The 16350-nt window shown below is 32.4% G+C and overlaps 1 protein-coding gene across 1 annotated transcript; it reads left to right on the top strand.

Annotated features, from left to right (window-relative positions):
* The first annotated feature begins 1395 nt into the window (after window positions 1-1395).
* LOC132742098 (protein phosphatase 1 regulatory subunit 12A-like) lies at window positions 1396-10396 on the top strand. Its single transcript, XM_060730421.1, has 6 exons — window positions 1396-1454; window positions 4567-4691; window positions 4979-5113; window positions 5839-5950; window positions 6376-6486; window positions 7962-10396. Exons 1-6 carry the CDS (start codon window positions 1404-1406, stop codon window positions 8055-8057), a joined length of 630 nt encoding a protein of 209 aa, XP_060586404.1. The 5' UTR covers window positions 1396-1403; the 3' UTR covers window positions 8058-10396.
* The last annotated feature ends 5954 nt before the right edge of the window (window positions 10397-16350 follow it).

Raw genomic sequence — 16350 nt, 5'->3', positions numbered from 1 at the left:
TAAAGCATTAGATCATGCGTATTCCGTACTTAATGACATTATTATAGATACCTAATTATTGCTAAGACTTATTTATTTAGGTGGCATAGAGAGGATATAGGAAATCTTCAATCTACATTCGTGCGCGATAGCTATTACGTGGTGGCTATTGCGTGGCCAAGTGATAGATACTAGTATATACGTGTACACGCGATATCTGTTACGTCTACACACGAGAGTAATACGTGGTGTAAAAGCCATTAATTACGTGGCGACGCGAAAAGTTTTACGTAATAATAATAATAAAGATAAAAAAATAATCATTTTTAACTGATTCAAAATTATATGCATAATAAAGACGAGAAATTGTTAGTTGGTATTGTGTGTACATGTATACGTAAAGCAGAACATTGCATTTACCACTACCGTCCATACAGCCCTTACAGCCCACGACCATGCTCAATCTAACTGAATCATTTTAAATTTTGCCATGTTATGCGTTTCCTAAGAATTATTTTTTTATCATGATATTAAAGCATCAACGAGTTTATTTGAAGAAAAACAACAACAACAATATATAATTATATATATAAAAACACTCGAACTACATGTGTATATCATTTCTATATACATGTACAATGTGACACTTGCCATTTTCCCGGGCACTCTTTATACAAGTATTTTAAATCAGAAACCGAGAGGGATCAAATCGAGTGTAGGACTTGCAAAATGTTATTACAAGTACGGTATCGTATTGTTATAAATAGTCTTTTTGGAAAGTCTATATTTCAGTAGAATTATATTCATGTTACATGCACAATGCATGCATATTATATTCCTGATTTCGACAACCGCTCACATATTATTTTTCAAATAAAAGAGATTTTGCCATTAAATAACTCATTTCTCTCATTAGAAAGACGTTTCATATCCATAACCGATGCCTGTCAGTTATGTATGAAAGATAAAAAACGAAAGTAGACACGAGAGAGAGAAAAAAAACAACAACAAAAAACCCGGACCTTAAAATGACTCTTATACCCCAGAAAAAAAACACACATAAAGAAGCAAACAAACGCACAAAGAAGCAAACAAACGAACTAGCAGAAAGAAGAAAAATTATGTGTTTGAGAAAGTATTAATCTGGAATGTTGCTTAAGTTGATTTCATTTAGGAAATAGATAGTCTATCAATTCAAGGCGTTGCAATTAAGACGCGTCAATGAGCGAGGTGTCCCGGGTGCCTTACTGAAACTCATTGTGTCTGCTTTTGAAGCCAGTTGAGCTTTACTACACCAGACTCCCCAGTTTATATTAAAAATGCAGGTTTTTAAATAACCAGTATAATCTGCTTTACGGATATATAACGGGTAGCAGGTCACGGTATGAAACGGCATTTATCATGTGACAACAACAACAACAAAAATGGCAGCGTCCATGTCGGTTGCTATCGCCGCAGCCAACGGAGATTTGAGGGTAAATTAAGTCACCCTTAGTTAAACTTTTGTCTTTTCTTTGTAAATATTCAAAAGTACTGCTCAATTTATTTCTGAGCAACAAAGAATATGTGAGGCAAAAGTCTGTCTTACAAAATTCGGTTCATCGCACCTGTTGTTAGCTTGCCAATGTGTCGGCCCAGAATATTTTCGACCACAATTGTATGCTAAATATTTTATGTAGGCTATATCAAGCTAAATTAAGAAAGCAACCAATGCAATATTTTTCAGTTTAAATTGTAAATGAGAGAAGATTGATCAAATCATCCTTTTTATCCCCAGTTTTAATTATCAAATGACAATTTTACTCTATTTTTTTGTGTGCAGACTGACTCTAGTCAGTGTGTGAGATTTGGCATCACTGTTCATAGTGGTACATGGTATTGACATGTCGCTGTGGAGATGGACGTGTATTAGATTCTGGCCTGTATTTGGTGATGACGTAGTAGCACAAGAGTTGCTAAAGCTCATGTCACATTGACCGCCACCATGACACCTTCATTGCTTCAAAAACGTCTACAACGAAGCCTGATTTTCAGTGTCAGAAACAGGTAGAAGTCAGAGGGGGCCAAGTCCGGAGAATATGGTGGATGGGAAAGAATTACAAAGCCGCAGTCAGTTGTAGCAGCCATCACAACTTGGAATGTGTGAGCTGGCACATTGTCGTACAGGAGCAGAACGCCTTGAGTCAGTTTGCCCCTCCTTTTACGCGTGATTTCTTGATGCAGATGTCTCAATTTATCTGCATAGTACATACTGTTTATGGTACAACCTTGCTCAAGATAGTCATTCATGATTTTCCCTTGACTATCCCAGAAAATTGAAGCCATCATCTTCCTTGCTGATGTCACCCTGTTGAATTTCTACAGAGGGTGTGAGCCAGGTAGCTTCCACTGCATTTGTGTTTTTATGCCACCGCAGCATCTGCGATGCGGTGGCATATAGCGATTCACCTGTGTGTGTGTGTGTTTGTGTGTGTGTTTGTGTGTGTGTTATATAGATTATATAGTGAACTTAAAAAATCTTCTTGTGAAAAACCACTAGTCCAATTTCAACTAAACTTGGCAGGATTGTTCCTTGGGTGAAGGGCTTCCAAAGTTGTTCAAAGAATTTCATTCCATGCAGAAATCTGGTTGCCATGGCAACCAAAAGGAATTATAAGAATAAATTAAAAAAATCTTCTTGTAAAGACCCAAAAGGGCTAGAGCTTAGATATTTTGCATAAGGCATTGTCTGGTAGACCTCTAACAAGATTGTTCAAATTATAGCCCTGGGGTAAAAATTGGCCCCGCCCCGGGGGTCATTGATTTTCACTATGTACATATAGTAAAAACTTAAAATACCTTCTTGTAAAAACCCAAAAGGCCTAGAGCTTAGATATTTTGCATAAGGCATCGTCTGGAAGACCCTTACCAAGATTGTTCAAATTTTAGCCCTTGGGTCAAAATCGGCCCTGCCCTGGGGTCATTGATTTTCACCATATGTACATATAGTAAAAACTTAAAACAGCTTCTTGTAAAGACCCACCCAAAAGGCCTAGAGCTAAGATATTTTGCATAAGGCATTGTCTGGTAGATCTCTACCCAGATTGTTCAAATTATAGCCCTGGGGGTAAAAATCGGCCCCGCCCCAGGGGTTTTTGGTTTTCCTTATATGTTTTTGTAAAAATTTATAGTAAAAACTTCAAAAAAAATTCTTCTAGCAATTGACAAATGCTAGAGGTTAGATATTTTGCATGAAACATTGTGTAGTAAACCTCTAGCAAGATTGTTCAAATTATAGCCCTGGGGTCAAAATTGCTCCCGCCCTGGGGGTCATTGATTTCAATATATACATAATTATAGTAAAAAATCTTATTGTCTGAAGGTACAAGGCTTAGAGCTTAAATATTTGTTAAATAATATCATCTAAAGGTACTCTACAAAAGTTATTCAAATTATGCCTCTTGTGTCAAAATTAGCCCCGCCCCTGGGGGCCATAGGTTTTCCTTATATGTATATAGTAAAAACTTAAAAAATCATCTTCTCTAAATTTACAAAGGCTAGAGTTAAGATATTTTGCATGAAACATTGTGTAGTGAACCTCCTGCAAGATTGTTCAAATTATAGCTCTGGGGTCAAATTGGTTCCGCCCCGGGGGTCATTGATGTTCATTATGTACATATAGTGAAAAAATAAAAAAATATTTTTGTCTGAAGGTACAAGGCATAGAGCTTTGATGTTTGATATATAGTATCATTTATAGGTCCTCTACCAAAGTTGTTTAAATTTTTCCCCTGGTGTCAAAATTGGCCCTGCCCTGGGGCAGTGATTCTCATTATGTACACATAGTAAAAACAGAAAATAAAACAAATGTTTTGTGAATGGGAGAAAGCTATAGCTTAGATATTTGACTTGAAATGTTGTTTTGTGGACCTGTATCAAGATTGTTTGAATTAAAACGTTGGGTCAAAATTATGCCTTGCCCAAGGGGACAGTGACCTACTTTCTTGTCCTTTGATGTACAGCAATGACATTTTGACCATGTGCACAGTTTTAGTTGTAAAATTGAACTTTGATATCAGGTGACCTAGATTTTGAGGATGTGACCTACTTTCTTGTCCTTTGATGTACAGCTATAAGATTAGAACCATGCGGTGGCATAGCATTTTTCTCAAATGCAATCTTGTTTTGATTCTGGATCAAAGATATGGACCTATGTTTCATCCTGCGTTACAATCCGGTAGATAAAATCATGTTCATCTTCATAGCGAGACAAATGTTATCTTGAAATGTCAAGTCTGGTCCGTTTCTGGTCATCAGTCAACTGTCTGGGGACCCATCTAGGGAAAACCTTTAACATGCCATAGACATCAGTCAGAATTGCCTGAACTAGGGAAGTGGGTATAAGGTTTGGTTCAGTTCAGGCAATTGCAAAATCCTTCTGCATTCTGACCCACTGGAATAATTCGAATTTTTCTATGAGGTTTAGTTTTTCATTTGTTTTGAGCAAAGAGTAGAGCACTTGTCCTTGGACATCTCTGTTTTTCTTGAAATAAAATGTAATTTATGAATACTAATTAAGACTAAATATAATCTTTATTTCATTAACAGGCAATTGAGAATTTGATCAGCCAAGGACGAGATGTAAATGAAAGATCTAAAGATGGAATGACTCCACTGGGCATTGCAGCATTTTGGGGCTATGCTGATATTGTTGAACTTCTTCTAAATCATGGGTAACTGTCATTACATTTTATAGCTAAAGAAACAACCAGGAAGACATACATTTAATATGTACAATAATTTCAATTTTATGTTTATGACAATCTTTATTTTTGTTTCAAATGTGGTTATTGTAAGATTATACTATTAACTTACAACACTTTTGCAGATCAAAATAAATTCTAATTTAGTAAAATTGGGTATAGCTCATACATGTAGCTTATTTGTTCTCTTTGTGAAAATAACTTGTACTGGTGTCATTAATAAGGGTTAATGAATATTGTATATAAATATCTTTTAGTGCAGATATCAATTTAGCAAACAAGGGAACACTTTGGACTCCAATTCACTCAGCAGCATTTCAAGGTCACGGGAAGGTGATAATGAAATTGATGGAACATGATCCAGATCTCACTTTAAAGGACAATCAAGGAAGGTAACTGTAAATGATACTAAACTACACATGTTTACTTCCCTTAGTCATTTGCAGTGAGCTTTATGCACAAATGCTCCATTTGCAAATAGTTGCAAGGTAAGATACAAACTGTATGATTACTTTTACACCATGTAATTTAATTTTACAAAGCCAGTGGTGAAAGTAAATGTTGAGAACATCTTATCACACAAAAGAAAAACAAGGTTACATAAGAAATGTAACATTGATACTTTTCAGTTAAATGAAACAAATCCATTTTCAGCTGAACCAACAAGATCAAAGGCGCTTTAGTTTACTGATATAAAGTCTTTTTGTTTTACACAATTTTTGTTTATCACTTGCATAGTTAAAATATCATATAATTTAGTTTATTAAATATTATGAAAACTGAATTTTGGGTAAACTGTTCTAAAAACCTTTTAGATATTCAAATGTAGTCTGTATAAAATACATTATGTAGCTGTTTATTTTCTATCCAGTGTAGATCTTTAGTTATATTGTAAGAAAGCTATAAAATATTCCAACATTTGTTATGCATGTATATTCTATTTGTATTGTGAAACAACCCATATTTAAACACTTCTTTCTTATTTTGTAAAAAATATTTTTGTTGTTTTGGCAATCTCAAGTAGAAATCTAAAAAAAAGTAAATTATATTTAATATTGATTACATGATATCATTAACTATTGTATTGATAAAAGTATATACATGTACCTGATTACAGGACAGCTACAGACTTTGCCTCAGCTATGGATGCAATATGGCCATTCTTTGCTGCTAAAGGTTGTAGAAGAACCATTAAATCACAGCTTATTGACATGGATATTGTCAAAAAGGTGAGTTCCTTGGTTCATCTGACAAAAATGTCAGTTCAGTCTAAAATGCAGTAAGCAAAAATGTATCTTTTCTTAACTTTGATTAAATTATAATAATGGATGATGGAAGGAAAGGAGATGAATGTTGCTTGCATAGAATTTCTTGTTAATGTATGTTTGAATTTATGTAATTTATTAAAGATATTGAAATACTTGACTTGAGGAAACTGAATTACATATATTACCTTGGTGGTCAGTGGTTTTACTAAGATGCCTGTTAGTGTTTGAAATTATCCTCAGTGGAGCATCAAAGTTTCTCTTCAATCAGTTAAGCAGAGAAGTCCTCATTTCATTGTAGGCTACATGTTTCTTCCTCTAATATATTGCATTAAATAAACATTAAATTTTATTAAATAAACTTTCATAGTTTTACCTTTCTTGAACAGGTGACAACTCCAGATCCTACCATACCAAAATCAGAATATGCTCACTTCTCTAGGCCAGGTTCAGCTTATGTGATGAAACCACAGCAAATGAATTACTCTGACTCAAGGATGGTATGTTATAAATACAATTTATGTTTATGCTGCTACATATAGGTACTACTGATATGTTATTTATAAGGATTCTGCAATTCCCATACCCTTATGTATTTTTTTTTTTTTTTTTCTGCTGGTTTTTTATGCTGATTTTACTACATGGTCATATCTTGGGGTTGATATACCTCATCAGTTCTCTTGGATAACTAACACCTTGGATAACAAACCAGTATTTACCAATTTCTCTGCAAGTGACCAATTACTAATCCCAAATGATACCTGCATCAGAGGGGAGAGAAAAATTCATACTAATCAGATGCTCTCCTTATTGAAAAAATCGGGCAGAATCCTTAAAATTTGGGGGGGGGAGGGGGGGTTAGATACATTGATTTATATGAAAGTATTGAAATTGTCATTGGGGAAAAACATTTTACTGATGTATTTCACATTTAAATATGATCTATAAATTAACTGTGCATCGAACAGCTGAAGTTTAAGGTAAAAGTTAAAACCCATGACCTCCATGGCTGAGCAGTTAAAGTCACTGAGTTTGAATCACTTCTGCTGTTAAGACCTGCAAGTTTGAATCTTGCCATAGGACTTAAAATTCTTTGGTTTATACATATTTATTTAAGCTTGATTGCTAAACAAGTTCTTGCAACTTATTTTAATCACTTTTGTGTCCGCTTCCTGATACCAACCAGTACTGGTGTCATATGAAGAAACATAGTTGTAACCTGGTTATGGCTCAAACATATGATCCTTGTGTTGAGAGGCAGATACCTTAACCACTTAAGCCACCACTTCACTTAAAATTCTTTCATTTGAGGAAGCTATCAAGTTAGGTATCAGATGGTTGGTGGTTCCACTCACAACTTCTTTCATCAATATGCATGTGAGGTATTCTTCCTCCAGTAAAGCTGGAATGTCACCATATCACCTTCACATTGTCGGTGAGATCAAACACATAGAAGTTAAATAAATAAACGACACCATTCATCTATGATGTTACTATTTGAATGATTTGCATATCTTTTAATCTTGGACACCTTAAATTAACCCCAAAAAAATCATAATCTGATTTATAAGTAAAGCAATTATATTATTAAATTTTTTGGTGATAAGGACTTAAAAATGAATCCATTTTAGATAAGGGTTATTCCATATCTCATAGCTTTATACATGAACAGAAGTTCAAATTCAAAGGTTATAATAATATAAAACAGTCTTGTTCCTCTTGTTATTTACAGAAAATCTGTGGTTCTACACGCCCTCCTGTTAAATCTTGGAAGTTGTCATATAACCTTCTATAGTGTTGCTTGAATTTGACACAACCAAAATAATGTTAAAGGCACATTGTTTTTTGAGAAGTAAAAATGAAAGCATTTCTTGGGGTATAATGGGTCTTTAATTAATATGGGACCTTTTTATGTTAGCTTTTGGTTTAAAACCTATCAGTTTGTCTTATTGAATTCTATTTTTGCATTATTTAGGCTGTTGCATCACAAACAGGTGACGTGTTAGCTGGTATAACAGAAGAAAATGAACAACAATATATGCCCATGTTTGGTAGTGTCTGGAACAACTGATATCTTATCAATCATGTGATGATCTTGTGCAATCTTCCATACATTCCATCATTATATAACATGGTAGTGGTAGTCACAGTTATAAACAGTGCTCTACATAGAGGGTATTGAATGAGTGTATGTTCAATACTGAATTTATTGAATGAGTTGAATAAAGTTATATTATGCGAGCCTTCGGCAAGCATATTATTTTACTCAATGAGTTCAATAAATTTAGTAATAAATTTATATGAATATAATATTCTATTTATCACATATCAAAAATAATGACCGTTTAAAGTGACGCGCCTATAGTATAATGCTAACATTTAGCGCGTCTTTACACTATGTTTGTATAACGCTTATGATGTCAGGTATATATGCACGGCCATGCAATACCATTTTTACGGAGGCGCAAAATTGGCACAGGTGTGTGATAAATTAGTTTATTTGTTACAGTTTATAGGAGGAGGAAAGTTACAATAACAAAATGTTGTGGTTATCTCAGGTTGTGTTTTTATTTTGAAGTTTGTCCATTTTATGATGTGTCTGTTGCTTCACAAGGTTATGGAAATAAGTATTAAGTCGTTTTCTTCAGTGATTTAATTATAATATTTATTTTTTGCATTAATTCACTGTAACATTCAACTTGATCAATTAATATAATTTTTGCATTAGTCACAGAGACTTTTCTTTTCAACTATGTCCTTGGTAATTTTTTTGTCAGGAGATTTGTGTAAACAAATTGGTACATACATTGTACATGTATATTTGTAAGATAGAAATGGTTAAAATAAGTTGAATTGTTATAACTTTTAAGTTTTAAACTTGGCCAAAATGTTGTTTTTTGTGACATAGTATTTTTACATTAAATGTTCTACACAGATTGCTTGCGATGTGATTAGATGCAACAGAAATTTGTATATCAAATACACATGTATTAATTAACATAGTTTTAGACATACTAGATTATTTTGTTATATATTCCTTCATGTTTGATGAGCCAAAAAAAGGCAATTTGGCCATAATTTAAACTCATATACATGTACTGTTGAATAATTCCATATTGCATGAAAGAGGCAATATGAAGACATAGGGTATAATATGATAACACAAATGTATTAGTTTGTTATTTATGATTTAAATTAATTCACTAAACCATGACTGTGTACTGCTGTATTATTCAAAATTTGTGATATACATTTACCAAAGCAGTTAATTTTTATATATATATTATGTTTATTGGTCTAAAAATTGAATGTATCAAGTTGATCTGTTTATAAAATTTGTTACTTGACCAAAACTTTGGCGCTTTAAACATTTTGTATTAAAAATTATGGAAGTAACTGATAATGATGGTTATTAAACATACAGCAGTCAGGAAAGAAAAAAATAATTCATGTTATTTTGAATTTCATTGCAGATTATTTTACTAAATTTTGACAAAATCAGACTAGGTTTTTTTTTAGATCAAAATTAAAGACTTGTTATTTCTTTTGGGAGGTTTTAGATCTGAGACACACTAATGAAATTTGTACAAATGTATTTTCATTAGTCATTAGTTAACATTTCTGTCTAGTCGTACATTGTTATAGTCTTAAGTTCATTCTAAGATTTGATATTGGTAAATATAGAATTCCAGCAACAAGTACATGTATTACTGATTTTATATTATTTATTTTATACAACAAATGTTTGACATTAAAGCAGCGAGCCTGCAAATTAATGCTAATTGTCATGCAAATTTTGAAAAATGTATTAAAAAGTAAAATATTGTGAACAATGAAAATAATTTTCAAATTGCAAACAGCTCTTACGACCCATGTAAATTACCAAAAGAGGTCAAAATATGCAAGGATAGTCCTTTAATGTGTAAGTAAAGTACATGTAGTATAAACATGGTTAAAAATACTGCAAACTCGGCCATAAGTAGCATGTGACACGAAAATTGTGATTTTTTAGAATCTTTTTACTTTCTTAAAAATTTCAGTACTTTTTTTCTCAAGTTTGATTTTCTTTAAATATATTGGCTCATCTGAAGGCATGCTGCTTTAACTATTGTAATAAAATATAGTTATGTTTTGAAAGCACTGTGTTACGTTTTGCTGGGCAACATGACTGCTGATATAAATTGGTTGTTTTTTTTATTATTTATAGTAACAAAAATGTCTCTATAACCACTAATGTATTGAAATGTATATGCAATGTATGTTGTTTTCATTCTTTGATACACTTTCTACATGTATAATAATATCACTTTTAGACTGTTGTGGTTTTGTGTGAATCTGTGATTAACTTCATACGGCTAGATGTGTTCAATTGTTTTATAATTAATGAATATATTTTACTGATTTTTAAATAAATTATTCAAAGATTAATTGTTTTGGTATTTCACTGCAAACAATTTTAGTAGAAGTTTGGCAGACTGTCATTGACTTTTCAAGTGATTGAGTAGATATTGTTTCAAGGGTATTGTTTTAAGCTTAACTGCGAAGAAAAAAAAAAGCTATTGCTACAGTCACATTGTGGTTGCCGTAGCTGTTGCCATTGCCATCACTCATCAAAAACCTTGTACTTTGGATTCATACACATGAGGAAGCTTTCCAGTTAGCTTACAAAACGATGTTGGTTCTTTTCAGGTGTCTATTTGTGCATGAAATAATGCATAGAGGGGGCACTTGAAATCCTCCTCCACCAGTAAAGCTAGAATGTGGCCATATGCCTTTTACAGTGTTGGTGCAACATAAAACCAAACTTTAACAAAAATTCTGCTGTGATTAATTTGAAACTGTTATAAACTAGAGCTGCCCACAGTAGTGACAAATACCCCCGACATAGGGTATTTTGTTTTGCAATTTATTATTACATTTGAATTAAGTGTGAAACAAGTCACTTGAAAAGTAAGAATGTCACTAGAAAAGTAAGAATTTATAGTGCAGACACAAAATGTTAAAATTTTTACCTTTAAGGGTGACCTGGATTTTGAGCCTGCACAGAGGCAGCATGGGTTTATCACATTGTCTTGTTAAGGTGAACATTTGAGCCAATTTAAGAGGAAAATGCCTCGAGAGTGGACACAAAATTGTCTGATATTTGACCTTCAAGGTGACAGATCTTAAACCTGCACAATGACAGCATGTGTTCTGCAAAGTACTTTGATGGGTATAAGATTTACAGAGCAGACATAAAAACTTTGACCTTGAGCCAACATAGCTATGTATGGGATGAACACATTGCCTCGTTAATGTGAATATTTGAGCCAAGTTAGAAGAAAATCCTTCAAGAGGTATAAGATGTATAAAGCGGGAACACATAATTGTCTAATATTGGCATTTGAACTTCAAGCTGGCCTTGACCTTGAGTCGGCACTGCAGTAGCATGGGTTCTGCATATCAGCTTGTAAACATGAACATTTGAGCTATGATATAGCATCACTAGTTGGCAATGAACAAGTATGCCAGGTTTGAAGTCAATAGCTTCAGTAGTGTCAGAGAAAATGGATTTTAACTTATTAAAATGGACCTTTTTGTTAGATATTACGCGTATTATTATTAGACGTACCAGACTTTGGCACTATTATGGTACATAGCATTTTACTGTGACATTGACGTCACTTTTGTTATGTTTTGTACATTAGAAATTAGAGTTGAAAATACAATCATTGAAATCAGACGTTCATATTCAGTTGTTAATGTCATCCCGACAACCTTATTACCTATTACAGGTCACAGTGGTGTTTACCTTTTGATCTTAAAATATTGTGGCAGGTAGAACTCATCAAGGTGCATCCACATATAAAGTTTCAATGTTTCACTTATGTTTGTATTGAAGTTAATGACCATTAAATAAAACTTAACCACCAAAGGGTTTACCAACAAACTTTAAAAATAAAAATCATTAAAAGGCTGTAACACCGGCAAAAATAATTGAACTGCAAAATGCTGCTGATACACACAACTAGACTTGGTACTGATCATTCCTGTAAAGTTTGGATGAAATTGTATCAGTAGCTTCTGTGGAGTTGAGTCCGTACATTTTCTATGACGGATGGACAGACAGACAGATGACGGAAAAGTGATCCCTGTATGTCACCGCTACTCAGTAGCAGGTGAAACAAAAAATCCTGCATACCCGAGATATGAAGCAACTACAAACAAACAACAACTCAATATCTGTATTCATTTATTTATTAATTTATACAATATATTCTCATAATTTATCCAATATATTCTCATAAAAATAAATTATCAGGAAATACAAAAAAAAAATTATTATACATTTAAGTTAATTAACAAGTTCAAAATTACAATTTTAACAATTTCATTGCATTTTGTATATAATTACATATTACACTAGACAAACATTACAATTTTTATATGCATATAACATGTATTTTCAACAACAAGCTGTCAATATCAAATTATACTAGAACTACCTATAAACTAATAAGTACAATGTATATAATAAATCTTACAAAACAATCAACTTTTGAATTTTTTTTAACACTTAAAATATGGATTACCAAGTTATTTATTTCACCATTAAAACAAACAGATACCAGTACTTTCAATGTTCAATGAAAGTAAACACTCCTCCCCCCACCCTCCAAGTTCCCTCAACATGCATTAACAACTGGCATTGCTAATCTGCTTACCATTGAAATTAATTAATAAACAACTTAAGAACTCTTTTACTCCTCTTATCAAAATATAGCCAATAAGCTGGTCCTATTGTCTGAAAACTAAAGCATTTATATGTTAAGTTATAAATTGTTATAAGCATACAATTTTTTATTTATAAATAAATTTTTTTATTCAAATGTATGATAGAAAGCTTGCAAAAATAATAAGATAACTTAGACCTTAATGACTGATAAAATTCCACATTATAATAATATAGTCATGTAAAATAAAATTAGGGTATTTTCAAACAATTATCAGTGAGATTTTAACAAAAGGTAATCAAGTGATATACATCAGTCATTTCTCAAGCAAGGCAAATATTTCTGTGTATACATCGGAATCCCCAATGTTTACAATATCAGGTTTGACAAGTGATTTAAAATCGAAATTTCGTTTATCAACTAACAAACTTGCATCATTTAGACATTGGGTTTAAAACCGTTTTCAATTTTGATTGTCTGCATGTTCATACATACATGATCAAAGGATGTAGGTTAAAATCAAACATTTATACAAAAACACTGATTTGTACAGTAACTGCTTGCAAGCCTTGTATGCCAGTATTGTGAATGACAATTGTGGTAAATGGATTAAAATATGCTGTGATATGCTATGTTGTTGTGTTTGCATATTACCGTATGATATTTACATGTGACCTGTGTGATTGATCTGCTTGACTCATGATTTTATCTTACCTTTATTATAGGAAGAAGCATACATGTCTGTAGAGCTCCTGTCACAGATGTTGTGAATATACATATTACAGATGGTGCATTAGAAAAAGAAAACTTGACACAATTCCCTGGTGCTTCTTGTAACAAGGACAGTGGTTAGCTGTGAATGTGCATTATGACTGATTTATTACACTGAAGACATAAATGAGTTTGTGGTAGTTACAGAAGCATTAGGTTACTAGTACTTCAGATGAAACATTTCTGACGAATATGAACAACAGTTGCGTGATTACTTGTCATCAGTATCAGAATATCACCACCTAACTGATCACTCTTCTGACACTTTCTTTTTGCCCTTTATAATCTTTTAAGTTTTAACTGCACTGCATAGACATTACAAAAATAATTTATAAGAGGTGCCCAGGACAGTAACCCAGTGCCAATTAAGGTTGTGACAGTGGAGGATGCTTCTGTTGGAGTTAGATATGACATTTCTATTTTCAAACTATAAGTAGAAATTGAAATGCAATATATATTAATTACTGGTAAGTAACAGCACCATTTTATTACTTTTTAATGATGCCGCTACAGGGTTTGTTTATGCTATTATTCCCTGAGCTTATAGTATTTAATTAATGGTCAATGGACCAAAAACTTTAATAGTATAAACACAGATTCAATCATGTGATTAAATTTTGTAGTTCAATGTGTTTTTTTTTCTAAAGTTTATACATCGAGTACACAGGTCCTCATAAATTTAAAGAAGCTGAAGTATGGCTAATCATTAACGATACAAAAACCTTTATTGAAAAAAAAGAAGAAATTTTAGTATTAAAACTGACGGACATGTATCTAGAAAAAGATACATAATAATGCATTCTTCGTAGAACGCTCTTCACCTTTGGAAGATTTTTTTTAATTAGCTATATGCTATTAAAAAGTATATTCATTTTGTACCAAAAATCTAAAAATATCATCAAATTTAAATTACAGGCGAACCTCATTTGCTCGAATTCGGAGGGTCTGTCCAAAATTTGTTTGTGAGATCGTAGTTCGAGCCAACCGATGTTGAACTATCATCACATAGGACATAGGCTTTAACATTTTTCAGCTTACATCGGTCGAATGATAAATACATATAATTGTTTGTTAGTACATCAGTTAGTCGAATAAGTCGTTTCTTGTAAATATTAAGAATTATTATCCTAGTGTTTTCAAATGAATATTAATGAATTTAATGGAGCACTGTGTTAATCTATTTTCATACATATTGTAGATGGAGGAGTTCGATTGGGCAATTATTTTCCAATACTGTTGAAGAATATACAAAATATATTTTTATGTTTATTAAATTAATACCATATTTTAAAAAAAAAAACACCATTTTACAGCAGCATTTATTTGTAGTCATTACACGTACAAGTATTATTCTATAGATATTCACATTACAATTAAAGCCGTCCAGGTAAACTTCATCTATAAGACTTGCACATTTCAAGAATTATTTTCTTTTTATCATTACTAAATACGTCAAATAAACAATATTATCATAACAAACAAAGGGGCTACAACACCTTTAATTTTGTAATGAAAATGATGTTGTTCCGTATCAAAAAGAAATATGTTTGAGAAAAAAAAGAGTATTTTTGTTTAAAGGAACTCAATGGTTTCAGAGATTGGGAGAGTGTTACCTCTAATAAGACACAGTAGTGTCCTGTTACCTACAAAACGATCATACAAACCAGATAGAAGACACATTATCTATGAGGTAATCTTTACAAACCTGAGAGAGAAGAGTGACATACCACAATGGAAAGAAATTAAATGTTATTTGTTATTCTAAAAATAACATCCAATCAGAAATCCAAGAGTATGTAAATGAATAGAAGCCCAGGGGAGGCACTACCAGATTACAAAATAAAAGTTTTGCTCTGCTTACAGCCTAAAAGTGCTCTGTTTTCGCTGATGTTAACAAGTAACCCCCTTGGGATTAATATGTCCCCCTCTTCGTATGTTGAGATAAGTACATATAATATTATGTACTTTATTTTATAATTTATAATATTTATTAATACCTTAATTTTGTTACCGATTACATTAATTTTATCACTAATTTCAACATATATAGAAATATATAATTATATATTTTATTTTTTAGTTTTATTTTTTTAGATGTCGGGCATCAGATGGAGGGATGAGGAATTAAAACTAATGGTATATTTTACACAAGATGAGTGTTACAATAAAGCTAGAAAATCCAAAAAGAGTAGCAAGTCGAAGTGAGATGTTGCGAGTACTGATGGCTTATGATTGTAAATCGCCAAATGAAATATGTTTGAGTGACAAAACTATAGAATACCTTAAAGAGTTATCACAGGACTCTAAATGTAGCATTACAACTGACCAGATGGAAATGTATGTCGAAGGATTCATTTCAGCACTAGACTTGTGTCTTGAAGAAAAAGACATAGGAGCAATGATGGATAGTTTCCTTTCATCAACATTGGCGGCGTATTTTTGTTGTAATGGACTCGTGTCAAGCAGCTGCATACGAGAGTTGAAGAAAGATCACAAGCAGTTTGAGAGAAGAGCAGTCATGCTTCATGACCTCTCAATAGGAAACATTGATCAGTTAACAGATAGAGTGAGGCAATACGAATCTGATGTGTGGATGATGAAATACAAAAACACATTTTTCACTGGTATTGATGCACAAAAAAATAAGAAAAAGAGACCTATCCATAGCTGGGCACTGTGTTAATCTATTTTCATGCATATTGTAAATGGAGGAGTTCGATTGGGCAATCATTTTCCAATACTGTTGAAGTATATTCAAAATATATTTTTATGTTTATTAAATTAATACCTGTTCCAGACTCCGAATGTTGGTGCTGGTTTTAATTATCAGAGACCGGTTTAAAATGTTTAGATAATTGTTTTGATTTCAATAAAAATTTT

The sequence above is a fragment of the Ruditapes philippinarum genome, unplaced genomic scaffold (genome assembly GCF_026571515.1).
Source record: "Ruditapes philippinarum isolate M1 unplaced genomic scaffold, ASM2657151v2 ctg3881_1_1_1_1, whole genome shotgun sequence".
Classification (NCBI taxonomy): Eukaryota; Metazoa; Mollusca; class Bivalvia; order Venerida; family Veneridae; genus Ruditapes; species Ruditapes philippinarum.
This window is presented reverse-complemented; position numbering and strand designations above follow the sequence as displayed.

What these genes read in the sequence shown, in the direction of transcription:
- LOC132742098 (XM_060730421.1), top strand. Translation starts at nt 1,404, where the DNA reads ATGGCAGCGTCCATGTCGGTTGCTATCGCCGCAGCCAACGGAGATTTG. An exon ending in CAGCCAACGGAGATTTGAGG is followed by an intron (nt 1,455 to 4,566) that starts GTAAATTAAGTC and finishes TTTCATTAACAG; the next exon opens with GCAATTGAGAATTTGATCAG. An exon ending in TTAAAGGACAATCAAGGAAG is followed by an intron (nt 5,114 to 5,838) that starts GTAACTGTAAAT and finishes ACCTGATTACAG; the next exon opens with GACAGCTACAGACTTTGCCT.